This window comes from Coloeus monedula, assembly GCF_965178545.1.
Source record: "Coloeus monedula genome assembly, chromosome: 4".
Taxonomy (NCBI): Eukaryota; Metazoa; Chordata; class Aves; order Passeriformes; family Corvidae; genus Coloeus; species Coloeus monedula.
In genome coordinates this window covers 43,424,850-43,436,968 of record NC_138784.1, presented here as the reverse complement: position 1 = coordinate 43,436,968, position 12,119 = coordinate 43,424,850, and the positions used below count along the sequence as shown (strand labels likewise).

The 12,119-nt window shown below is 38.7% G+C and overlaps 1 protein-coding gene across 2 annotated transcripts in view; it reads left to right on the top strand.

The window, feature by feature from the left end:
* The window catches only part of SRGAP1 (SLIT-ROBO Rho GTPase activating protein 1), a 144,021-nt gene that overhangs the window by 71,581 nt on the left and 60,321 nt on the right, over positions 1-12,119 (top strand). For both annotated transcript variants that reach the window (XM_082279813.1, XM_082279812.1), the window contains exons 2-3: positions 1,216-1,411; positions 3,850-4,012. In XM_082279813.1, coding sequence (XP_082135939.1) covers positions 1,216-1,411; positions 3,850-4,012 — 359 coding nt within the window. The remainder of the gene's footprint in view (positions 1-1,215; positions 1,412-3,849; positions 4,013-12,119) is intronic.

The following is a 12,119-nucleotide window of genomic DNA, read 5'->3' as shown; positions in this document are numbered from 1 at the left end:
AATGCTCTTCTATTTCACACTCTGCTGTGGGCATTGAAGATTTCCAGTATCTTTTTGCCCACAGTGTGGTTAGGTCATTACAAATCAAGTAAAATTTCACAACAATTTTGCATTTACATGGGCATCATTTCTGGATGTTTTGCTATTGATAAATCCTTGTTACAGCATTAAACTGTGTAAAAAATATACACATCTATTATTGTCACAAAGTGTTTACTCCTGTTTTTACTCCGCAGTACTGGAGTACACTGTGCCATGGCAGCTGACAAAAGTGTAATGAACTCTAAAGAACCAGAGGGATCTTTTTAGACTAAGTGTTCTCAGAATGTGTTTAACTGGTTAGCACTCAGGAAATAAAAGTGCTAAAAAAATACCAACCCAAAAAAAAAAAAAAAAATTCAAAACCCCAGAAATCTCTAAAATAAAAACCCTACCACTTAGTAATTTTGCGTATAGTAAAAAGTGGTAAGAAATCTGGAGGCTTTTCCCTATTGCTCTAGAAGAGATTGTGAGCATATATTGTCTTCTAAACGATCTGATTTTTTTTAATCCTAAAAAATATACTACTGTCTCTGGAACCTTGTGCAAATTTTCAAATAGTTGTCTCTAAATATAGGTACATGTTTTCCTCTATATTTGCTGTAAAACCTTCGTGAATGCATGTATAGTACACCGGTTTCCTCCCTGGCACAGATGGGGCAGATACGAAGCTTACCTGTGCACAGTTACAATGGATAATGCCTCCAGAATTTATCACAAGGTTGTTTCTGTGGTGTACATGATGGTACAAGCCAGCATAGAACACCTGACAGTCAGCAGACTCATCCTGGCCCAAAGGGTGCTTGTTTATCCAGCCATTCATCGGGGCAGCGCCACCTTCTTCAAGGAGATCACTCCAAGCTGAATGTTGTGCTAGTGCCAGAGGCCAGAAGGAGGATGGGAGAGGAAGGTGGAGGCTCACCTGAGCCCAGCAGAGTCCTGAGCCCCTGCCACAGCCGTCTGTGAGACAGACAGCAGGTGGGAGATGCTGGGCATTAAGTGTGTGGTGGCAGAAGTGAGATCTGCCGCTGCTGCATCCCACCATGGGAGCTGAAATCCAGATCCAGCTGGTGTAGCTGTGAGGCTGAAGTACACTGGAGTGTTTGTAATTTTGGTTTGTAACACTCAGTTCATTTGCTTTCACTGACCTGAGTGGATGTGTGTTTCTCTCATCAGAGATCCGAGCTCAACTCGTTGAGCAGCAGAAATGCCTGGAGCAGCAGACTGAAATGAGAGTGCAGCTTCTTCAGGATCTGCAGGATTTCTTCCGCAAGAAGTCAGAAATAGAGATGGAGTATTCCCGAAATCTGGAAAAACTAGCAGAGAGGTTCATGGCAAAAACAAGAAGTACAAAGGATCATCAGCAGTACAAGTAAGAGAAACTTGCTTGCCCATCACCCCCATGTTGTACCTGTTTCTGGTTCCAAGGCCTGTTTAAAATTTCCACCGCTGCTTAGCAGTGCAGCAGTTCTCATTGTGGTTAAAGGTAGGTGAGTGCCTAAATACTGTTGTTGATGTGGCTCTCTGCAGTTACTCAGGTCAGGTTCTGACAAGTAGTTTCAGTTTATTAAAAGGTAAGTTGCACAAATATTATCCTTAACCTACCATATGGATTTTAAACCACCCAAAATACTGCCAGTATCTAGAGGAGATGCAGAGCCACAAAAGGGCTTGGAAGCTGTGTGCTGATCTCTAGTGGAGTTGATAGGATTTTAAAGTATCTGCATGAAGGTCAGTCAACATTCCAACAACAACAAAAAAGACATTAATAAAAAAACTTTCTGATTTGTTGTTGCATGTGAACTTTGCTGTGTCTTCACCCCTCTGATTCCTGGAAATAAAGATGATGTGAACGTTATGCATTGTTTACAATTTAATGTATCCCTTTAATAGCATAGTATCTTTTGTGCAAAACAAGTGGGCAGGTAGTATCTGGCATACTGCGTACAGTATGTTTTCTGAAGTGTTTCAAGTGCATCACTTGCTGACATAGTCTCATGTGGTTATTTTCCTGACTTGAGCTGATTAATGAATGCATGTGTCTGGCCTTGTTATGCTTAAGGATTTAGAACAGTATTTTGTATTTGTAAAACTGAAAAATAATTTTCCCACTGTTCACTCAGTGCTGTGCTAGAGATACACAGATAGAACTGTTGTTTCGGGACAAGTCTTTTCCAAATACATCTGGCAAAGGAAAGGTTAATGAAATACAGCTTGCATTGTTCAAAGAGCATTAATATATATTTATTAAAATTTGTTTTAGTGACTCACTGATTCTCTGAAATAACCAACTTGTGCATATGTCACCACTTCAGAGAGAGCCCTGGCTTTTATTCTGCTTGTGGCAAAATCTTCTTTCCCTGTGCATACAAACATCTTTCCTTGTTCTTAAACATGTTAAATCCAGACTGGCAGTTATGCACGGGGGTTATGACTTGAGTTCTGCCTTTGGCTTTGTTCTTGCAGTTCTCTGCTTTGAGAAGAGGTTACAGCAAAAGTCACTTTAGTTGTTGGTCCCCTGAGCTGCTCCCACCATTGCCCCCAGAACAATCAGGAAGGTCTGTGGAATCAGCTTTGGGACATGCAGAAGCAGTGAGGACCAAGTAATATCAGCATGGACTTTCAGGAGTGCTCATGTTGTCTGACCTGGCTGATAAAACCCCTTGCTGTGAAGTAACACTGTTACGATGTCCATCTGAAACAAATGGAAGCTTTCTTAACTCCTGATTCATAGCAAAGCAAAACACTGATGAAGAAAAGACTTTTGTCTGTTAATCATTCATTGTTGCTTTGATTCTGAGGGTGAGAGCTAGAAGTAGACAATTAGATGGGAATTAAAGGCCGTATTTCTAACAATGAGAATAGCTAATTATCAGAAGAGTTTGCCAAGAGTTGGAGGAGTTTCTCCCTCAATTCATCACCACTTCTGCCTGTTTTATCTTCATGTGCTTTATCCTTTTAACTTAAGGAGAATCCCTGTAAAAGAGAAAGAAAAAAAAGAGCAGCAAGTTTTTAGAGCAGTTAGTTGAAAGGCAAACTTGATACAAAAATGTCAATAAAAACATAAGACAAGTTTTATAAACAAGTTTTTGTCATCTGTGAAACAGTTGCTGAACTATATGTATTTTCATTTTGCCTTGTGTAGAAGAAATGAGAAGTCATCTTTGATTTCACTTTTTGCTATATTAAAGGTGGGAGTGGGCCTACATTGCAAAAAGTCTGTCATGGGAATTCAGAATTGGATCACTGGAAAAAGTCCAGTCCTGCTGTTTGTCTTGTAATTGACACATCTAGGACTAGCAGTAGCAGTATATTTATGACTGCTGTGAATTTATGAGCACTGCTCACAGAATATGGATGCTTGAGACATTTTCTTCTACTTCATCAGTTAGACAAATCCAATGCAGTGAAACTGCTACTCCTGCAATTTTGCTCATGAAGGATTTGGGTTGTGCTTCCAGTGCTCATTTATTTCTAATGTCAAAAATTAATTACTGTCACTCTTCCAGGAGTGGCCTTTGTTGATTTGGAATATTTACGTGTACTCCATTTCTGAGCTTTGTGGCAAGATATTTTTATACTTCGAGGTGGCTTGCAGAGTATTTCCATGCCTCATGAAACTTGAATGTGTCTTAAAAGCCATCTGAGGCTTGCCTAACCTGGGTCATTCCAAGAATGGGTAGACTGACTGTTCAGAAGCAGCTATTTTTATGTAACAAGTTATGACTGTAAATGTCAGTGAGGTGTTTCAGTTAATAACATAACTTTTTCATTTCTATACATTATACATGTGTGTATCTCCTTCCTTAGGAAAGACCAGAACCTCTTGTCGCCAGTGAATTGCTGGTACTTACTCCTAAACCAAGTGAGAAGAGAAAGCAAAGACCATGCAACATTGAGTGATATCTACCTGAACAACGTGATCATGCGATTCATGCAGATAAGTGAAGACTCCACCAGAATGTTCAAGAAGGTAATGCCTCTCCTGCAGTCCTCCATCCAGGCTTGTAAGATGCATGAGGGAAGCAAGTGTCCTAATAGATAGCATTTGAGGAGAAGATTCAGCACACACAGCATAAAATCTGTTTTAGCATACATATAAATTCTTCATGACTTTTCTCTTGAAGCAAATACTTAGTGCTGAAATGCTTGGGACCCTGCTGTATATGCTGGTAACCTGAAGAGCTGACTCACAAATATCCAAAAAAAAGCAGGGGGAAAAGCCTGTCCTTCTCTAAAAAGCACACTTGTCCGCCCATGCAGAAAGGAAACAGTTTTCATTTAGGACTCTTGAAATAGTAAAGCTGTATTAATGAATTATTTGTAAAAAAGAATTTCATTGTGAATGAAACAGATTGAAGACAAAGCAAGAGTTTACTTTGTAGTTCCTTGACATAAAGTTGGTAGCTTATGCTGCAGTTCTCCTAAAAGTGTTTCCTTTCTAATATTAAATATGAACATATGCTTCTGGTAACATAAGTGTTTCTATTACATCCTGTAAGTGTTGTCTCTGTACATGCTTGTCCTAGTCCATGACTGTTACGTTTTTCTTAACGCATGCAATGTGTAAATCCATCATGTGCTAAGCAAGGACTCTAGGCAACCTTCGCTCAAGACCTACATAATGTGTTTGCAGTCATTGTTAAAATGTTCCAAAAGGCAAATAGATTATAAATGCATATTTGTTAGTCACAGTGAGATGCTGGTAGACAATCAGCATACAAAAGAGCTCAAGAAGAGTAAAGGTTAAAAGATGTAAACTATGTGACGAAATGTTAGCAAGGGTACCTGAGGTAGTGTTTTCAAAATAGGGAACTGGTTTGACATATACCCCACCATAATTCTAGATAGCACTGGGGTGGGGAGAAGAATCATTTAGGGAGCACACAGGTTGTACTTGAAGGAAATAAAAGTAAAAACTTAAATCAAACTTCCTGGTATGCATTAAAACCTGTAATAGAGACAGAGTTGAAGTTTATAGTTTCTCAATCAGTAATGGCTTGTTCATATAATAGGTCTGATATGTAAAACTAATTCACTAAGCACTTAATTTAGTAATATGGAAGATTTATGAAGTTGAACCAATAATGAGAAAAGTGATTTGAACAGGCTGCAGTACTGTCTATGTGGGGATATCTCAGAGTTGCAAACCAGTAAGAAATTTCTTTTGGTAGTGAATCTGGAATAGCTTTCCAGTTGTTTATGTCTTATCTCAGAGGTATCTTCTTCACTAGGTGTGCGTTATTAGACAAGCCTGTTTGCTTTCAGCATGGTTCAGTTCTGTGGCACTAGAAATTTTGCTTTTCCTTCCCTTCTGTCCAGATGGACTGTACAATGATATATAGTTAAGAGTTTTCCGTGAAGTGTGTGTCCCTTTATATTCACTCATAATTTATTAATGGAGATTGCTGCAACTTCTCTCTTGAAAGGAGGAAAATACATGGATATTTTCAGTGTATTAACAGGAGGTGTATTGTCCCATCTGTCCTCCATTGTCTCTGTCCTCCATCTTGTGCCCATGCAGGTGCAACATTTGAGATTTTCTCTTTCTAGCATAGCTTCTTGAAGAAGAGCAAGCAGCTTCTCTTGCTTTTTTATTCCTAACTTGGATTTTCTAAAGGGGAAAGAAAAGAAACTTGAGGTAGTCCTGCCGTGCATGACCTGAAGCTCACATTAGTAGAACCCAGATACTCAGCAGCCCTTTCCTACCTTTCATCAGGGTTTGCCATCTGACACTCAGCCTGAGAGTGTTATGTCAGACAGCTGTTAGCTGAGGTGGAGCATGGGCAGAGTGAGCTTTGCAAAGGCTATGTGCAGGGATCTGAGCCAGTCCCATAATGTGAGGGGAAGGGTGGCAGGAGGACATGCAGCATCTCAGCATGGTCTAAGTGAACTTCATGGGCATGTGGACTGAATGTGTTCTGTTCACCAGTATCAAGTCTGAGCACACATTTTTAAGACAGTCTGTCAGGCTCAGTACTTGTTGCAGAAGGTTTCCACTGAGCCCCAGTGTGCACAGTTCTTGCTGTGGTGCTTACTGCAGAGTACTGGTGATTTATTTGCTGTTAGTTCCCAGTTGCAGAACTGATGATGAAGCTCTTCCAGCCCAAACCCTTCCATGATCCTGTGGTAATTTGTGTCAGATGTGAATGAGCAGTCTAACTTAAGGTACTCACAGAACTGCATAATGGATGTTTACTGGGCCACAAAAAGATCTGATTCAAAACACATGTCCTGTGGTACAGTTCTCTTTGCAGGAAAGAGATCACAGGGGCAAAGAGAAGGTGCACTTAGAGTGAGAAAGGTGACAGCAAACAGCATCCTCCATCAAAATAGTATTCTCTCTCTAAAGAAAATTACATTGATTTTGTTGGAGATTTTTGAACATCAGATAGAGTATTTAAGCATTTTTTGTCAATTTCTGTGATTCTGCAGATTACTTTCAAAAAACCTGTATTTAGAATAAAATATTGTCAGAGAAAATATAATCAGTCTCAATAGGTGTCATATCCCTGTGAAAGCATATGGAATTTGTTCACTGTTCATAGATTTTGAATTAAAGTAGAGACAAACCATCTCCTGCAGATACTTCTACATTGGAATCTGATCATACTGTTCTGTGAAATATGTACTCTCTCTCACTCTTATAAGTAATAAATATAAATATCAAGAAAAGCAGTAATGTGAAGTTTTTAAAAGTTGACTAACAAATGCATACTTAGTGTCTTACTGCAATCCATGGCAAGAGCAGGAAATACCTGTACTCTGTTGGCTCTCACAGCATTACACACAAGAGCATTTAATTTCTAAAATTCTGTGATTCTGTAACTTACAAATACCAGTTAGTCAAGCTTCTCTATATTCAATGATTAGATCTTTTAGTTATATATCTTACAGCTTATTAATCTAATGGTATTATGCATCACTACTTTCTGCCTTGTTTTAATTCTCCATCAGTCTTGCGGCAGCAAGGTGCTTTACTCCATTTCCAAGTCTGGAGAGTAAGTACATACACCAAGTCCCTGATCAGAACAGATCTTCATTGTGCTGCTCTGAAACCCCAGTCTTGCTGCCACAGAAAGGAAAAATGTCTCAGAGTGGATTGCCTCATTGCCCACAAGCAAGATAAGGGGAGACAACAGCAAACTCGTAATCACTCTAAACTTCTTGACTCTTTCTACTCCCTCTTTTTTTCTCCCCCTTTCTTCTCCCAAGAGGGTGGGACTTCCCTTTCTGCTTCTCAATGGTAGACATTATTGACTTTTTCCATCTTGCTGGTGGGCATGTTGGTTCTCTAATGAATTTTCTGTGACGTGAGCCCAACATTTTCTAGAGGAGTACAGTTTGAATTCATATCTTAAGATTGACTCCAGCTTGAATTGTAGTAAAGAAAAGGTCAAATAATTTCCTCATTTCCCAGCCATGCTTACCACTAGAGTATTATTTTTTTCCCTCTCCTATGTGGGATGTAGCATAAGCTGTAAGTTTGTAGCAACCCTTTTTACTACTCCTTCTGTAAAAGGTGTGTGCAATAGCCAATGATGATCTGGTAAAATGTAGTGGTAAGGGTGTCTGTGCTCCTTAGTCTTTGTACCTTGTCCTTGTCTCGCTCTCTGTTCTTCATCATTCTGGTTTTTCCTTTTGTGTGCATCCAGACATTTGGATTTTTCTGGGGAAATGATTCCTACTGGGTATACCCTACATGGTCTGATGGGACAGGATGTGGTATATTCAGGTACCTGATTGTACATGGCTTTGCTGTCTGGTCTGGCCTCCTTACCATGTAGATATTCATTGATTTTGTTCTCCCAGGAGCTATTTGTCATTCTTTTTTTCCAGGGGTCAGGAACTGGCATCTGTTTAAATGTACTAAATCCAGGACAAAGATAGGATCTAGTACAGAGATTTTGTAGTATTTATTGGAAGACATTATGTCAGGCCTCATACTTTCAGCTAGGCACCTAATCTCTTCTTTGTAGTTCCTGGCATATGAAAGCAGTAAGATTGCTGTTGATGCCTGGCCTTCGTGCTGCACATAAAATTACAAAAATAAAGTAGCAGAGTTCAAACCTTGCATGCTTTCACGTTTCTTCAGGCAGATGGGGTAGCTGCCCTCCTGGGGACAATTAAAGAATAAAGTAATAAGGAGAAATGTCAAGCAGAAGGGAAAAGTATTATGCAGAATATTTCATGCAGTGATTCTGGTTACCACAGCAGTAATAATCAACTGTATAAACACATACCCACAAAATCCTTAAGCAGATTTGTATAATTTATAAACATGTATTTTCCTTGGACAGAAATCTACATAAGCCAAGATGAACACATCATCCAATGTTTACAGTAAAAGATGCTGGAGAAACCAAGCACAATAAATATTTTAGTTCCATAATCTGGCTATTAACAAGGAATATTGACTACCTACTGAATCTATTTGATTTTATACAGATTGTGGCACATAGATTTTTTGCATCATTTCCTTAAACATTTAAAAGTTTAAAATTATAGCAAAGCTGTTTGTTGCTATAGACTGTCAAGTCTGGGACAAAATTTTGCTGAGTTGGTTATGTTAGGGTCACTGCAGCTCATGAAACCTCCTTAAAAGAAGGGTTTGCTCTTCACTTCCCACAGGGACTCATTTAAACACAATAGTCACAGAATATTTTCCTTAAATTATGTAACTGAGTAGCATTTTGTATGCTAAATACAGGCACTAAAGAGTTCCAGGAAGAACTGGACTGACTCTTAAATTTCAGTTAAAATAAACAAGAGTAAAGCTGGAGTGCCAAATTAGCTCTAACTGAAAGGGATGGAAAAATTTTAACAGACTTCAATGAAAATATATTAATGTGGAATAAAATTTTAAGTTTCTCAGACTTTAATCCAGAAATACAAATCTTGATAACATTAAGGACCACTGATGTGTTGAAAACTGAGCACATACTGAAAGGACGGTTTAGGTACATTTACTTGTCTGTTGCACGGGTATGATCTATCCTGCTGTCAGATGAAAAAAATACACTACTGTCTCTTAATGCCTTGAACCAGATTAGTAACATGTATAATATTTTTAGCAGGAATTTGCATATGCTGTAACATCTTTATTATATTCTTTGTTCTCTTGGTTGGTAGGTACTAGTGCATTTCTCAGGGACACAGTGAATAAATAAGCACCTAATAAACAGTGATTGTTTGTCAGATTTTAATAGCCTGATTAGAGCTATCAACTCAGCTCCAGGAAAATGTATGCTGCATCTTACATTCTGTTGTCTGGGCACCCTGAGGATGGGCTCCTAGAGGAGCACACCATTCACACATGCTGAACTCTACTGTAGGGAATAGGTAGCATAAATAAGAAAGAGGAAAGCAATTAACCACTGAAAAATAAATGCACTTCTTAACTAGTGCTCTAACGTGCCATATATTACACACCAAAAGCTGTATTGCTTGCCACTCACGTCAGTATTTCTTGATCTTACATGCTAATGTAAAATATATCAGTTCTTGAAAAAGGAATCCCTTTTATACTGCTAAGTTTACCCAAATATGTGCTTGATTTTTTTGGATAATTCCTACAAAATCTTTCATCAGAAAGATGCATCAATTGAAATGTTATCCATCACTACAGGCACCCTCTGTGAGTTGGAGTCCACAGATGAAGTGGTGGAGAATAACTCCTTTGTGATTGTGTGGCATTGCTAGGTTGTCACTTCCCAATTTTTGCTCTTTTTGCTGATCACCTGCCTCCTCCTCTTTTTGCTTTCAATTTTAAAGCTTATTGTCCTTTTACAAAAGCATCTTCCTCTTTCTCTTCCATTTGCTTTCAAAGTTACCATTGATCACTGTGTTGCCCTGGAAAAGATCATGTTTGCATGTTAGCCAGTAAATCCTGAGGGCTGGACTGCTTGTGTTTCAGTGCTGGACAGAGCTCAAAAGGAGCAAAGAGAAGAAATGGCTCCTACTAAATAGTGATCATTCACCAAATCCTCAGCTCATCTGGTGTCTATTTGCATTAAGATGGGACTGCATTAAGAGCAGAAAAGAAGGGTGCATACTTCAATGTGCCTTGCTTGCAGCAAAATCTCAAAGGTTAAAGAGAAAATTGGTTTGGGGTTTTCTGTCTCACCTTCTCAAACAAACTTATGCACTACCAGGTTAAAGCATCCTGCCTTAGGATTGCTGTTGCTGTATTAAGGGATTGACTTCTCAGCAGCCTTGAGATGGCTGTGAGCAACAGTTGAAAGGGATAAATTGCTTGAATCTGGAGTTCATCTAGAGTTTCCTCCCACATGTATATGCTTTCATCTTAATGTCAAACATCTTATTTGTAGGTTTTGCCCTTCTTTCTGCTAAAGTAATTTAAAAAGCCACTCATATTCAGCACTATAGAAGCAGCTATCCAAGAATAAACAGGTGGCCTCCGCTTGGAGCTTTAAGGAGGTTTGTAAGCTGTGTTAGAGCTGCACTGCTGACTTTTAAAGGCAGGGTGCCAGTGTAAAGCAATGAAAAGCAATTCAGAATTTTTGCTAAAGATTTTACGGCATTTCCCTACAGCAGCTTGCAAATCTGCAGTCCTTTTCCAAATCTTCATAAGCACTTTGTACTGTTACATATAGGAAATTTTGTCCTTCTTATTAGATGAAAATAATCTGATATTTGCAAAGAAATTGAAGTAGTAAGCCTTGTGTTCTAGATACTTCAGAACTTATGCATACCTTGTGAAAATACCAGACTTTGAAAAGTATAAGCAATAAGGAAAGTTTCATAGTAATTCTGTGTACCTCAGCTTCAGAGCAGCTGTCTTACTGTGCCTTAGCTACTACAGCTAATGCTCTTAGGAATACAAGAATTTTACTGAAGTGTTTTCTAAATTCTATTTCTGGCTTCTTGTCAGTGAAAAATCATCTTGAATATAAGGATCAGAGTGAATATTGATAAGTGATATGACGGGTGCCTTAAAATACTGCCCAGAGTTAAAGTAGGATAGTAGGAGAAGGAGGAAAAAAACCCCAAATTTTCTGTTCAAGTTACTGTATGTATCTGTTTCATCCTTCTGGAAGACACAGTGGGTGGGATGTGTGGTGTGGTTTCTCCTCATACGTGGACATTGTGCTGGAAATTCTCATTCAGAAACCATTATTCCTGCAGGTGTTCTAGTGATGGCCAAATATGTGTTAGCAGCTTTGGAGATGTGTCCCTGAGGATTTTCCTTTGGCTTCTGTACAAATACAAAGTACTTCTCATAGCTAAAGGCCATTATCTATCATGGAGATGGAGTTTTTAGAAGCCAGACTAATGATCAATTTATTCACAGAAAAAAAAATCTGACATTTCCAGCATGGATGTTAGAATGCTGAGCATCACAGAAGAAATGTAGCCAGGCTGTTTGCCAAGTCCTGTAGCTCTATTCTGTAGCTGTTTTCCAAAGGCTGTGATATGAATGCCTTCAACTCTTGCACAGTTGCCACCATTTTCATCAGTTTGAAATGCTGTGGAAAACTAACAAAGGAATATATTTCAATGAGACTCCAATTAAATACTCTTGTTTTGACATATTTGCTTTGATAAAAACTACTGCTAAGCGTTTCTTTTTTTCTGGGTCAGAGTGAAAGTAAAGTCACAGTCCAGAAAAGCTAAACAAAGTTGGTTTAGCAGCCCACGCTGTGGAATACTATGCAGTTGGGTATCTGTTTCAAAGAGGAGCCACAATTACTTCTTGCATAAATATTTAGATAGTTGCATGTGCTGAGAAACAAAGACTATGCTAGATGTAAAATTCAGCAGGATGTCCCTCTAGAATATCACATTCTGCATGGTTTAGTTTTTGTGTATATCCTAGCAGTTATAAAATAGTACACAGTTTGTTCTATTAAAAACAATAATCTTGAACTTTACGCTTTCTGTTGGCACCTAATTTCCTGATGCTTTATGGGAAAAATATCTCAAATTACTTCTGGGTTTCCTTGTAGAAGTCCTCTGTCCAGATATTGTCTGTCTGCCTCTGCATCCCTGAATCACTGTTTTTAGTGCACTGTAATTCAGAATGGTTTTTATGAGCAACATTGCATTCACTGTCTAGG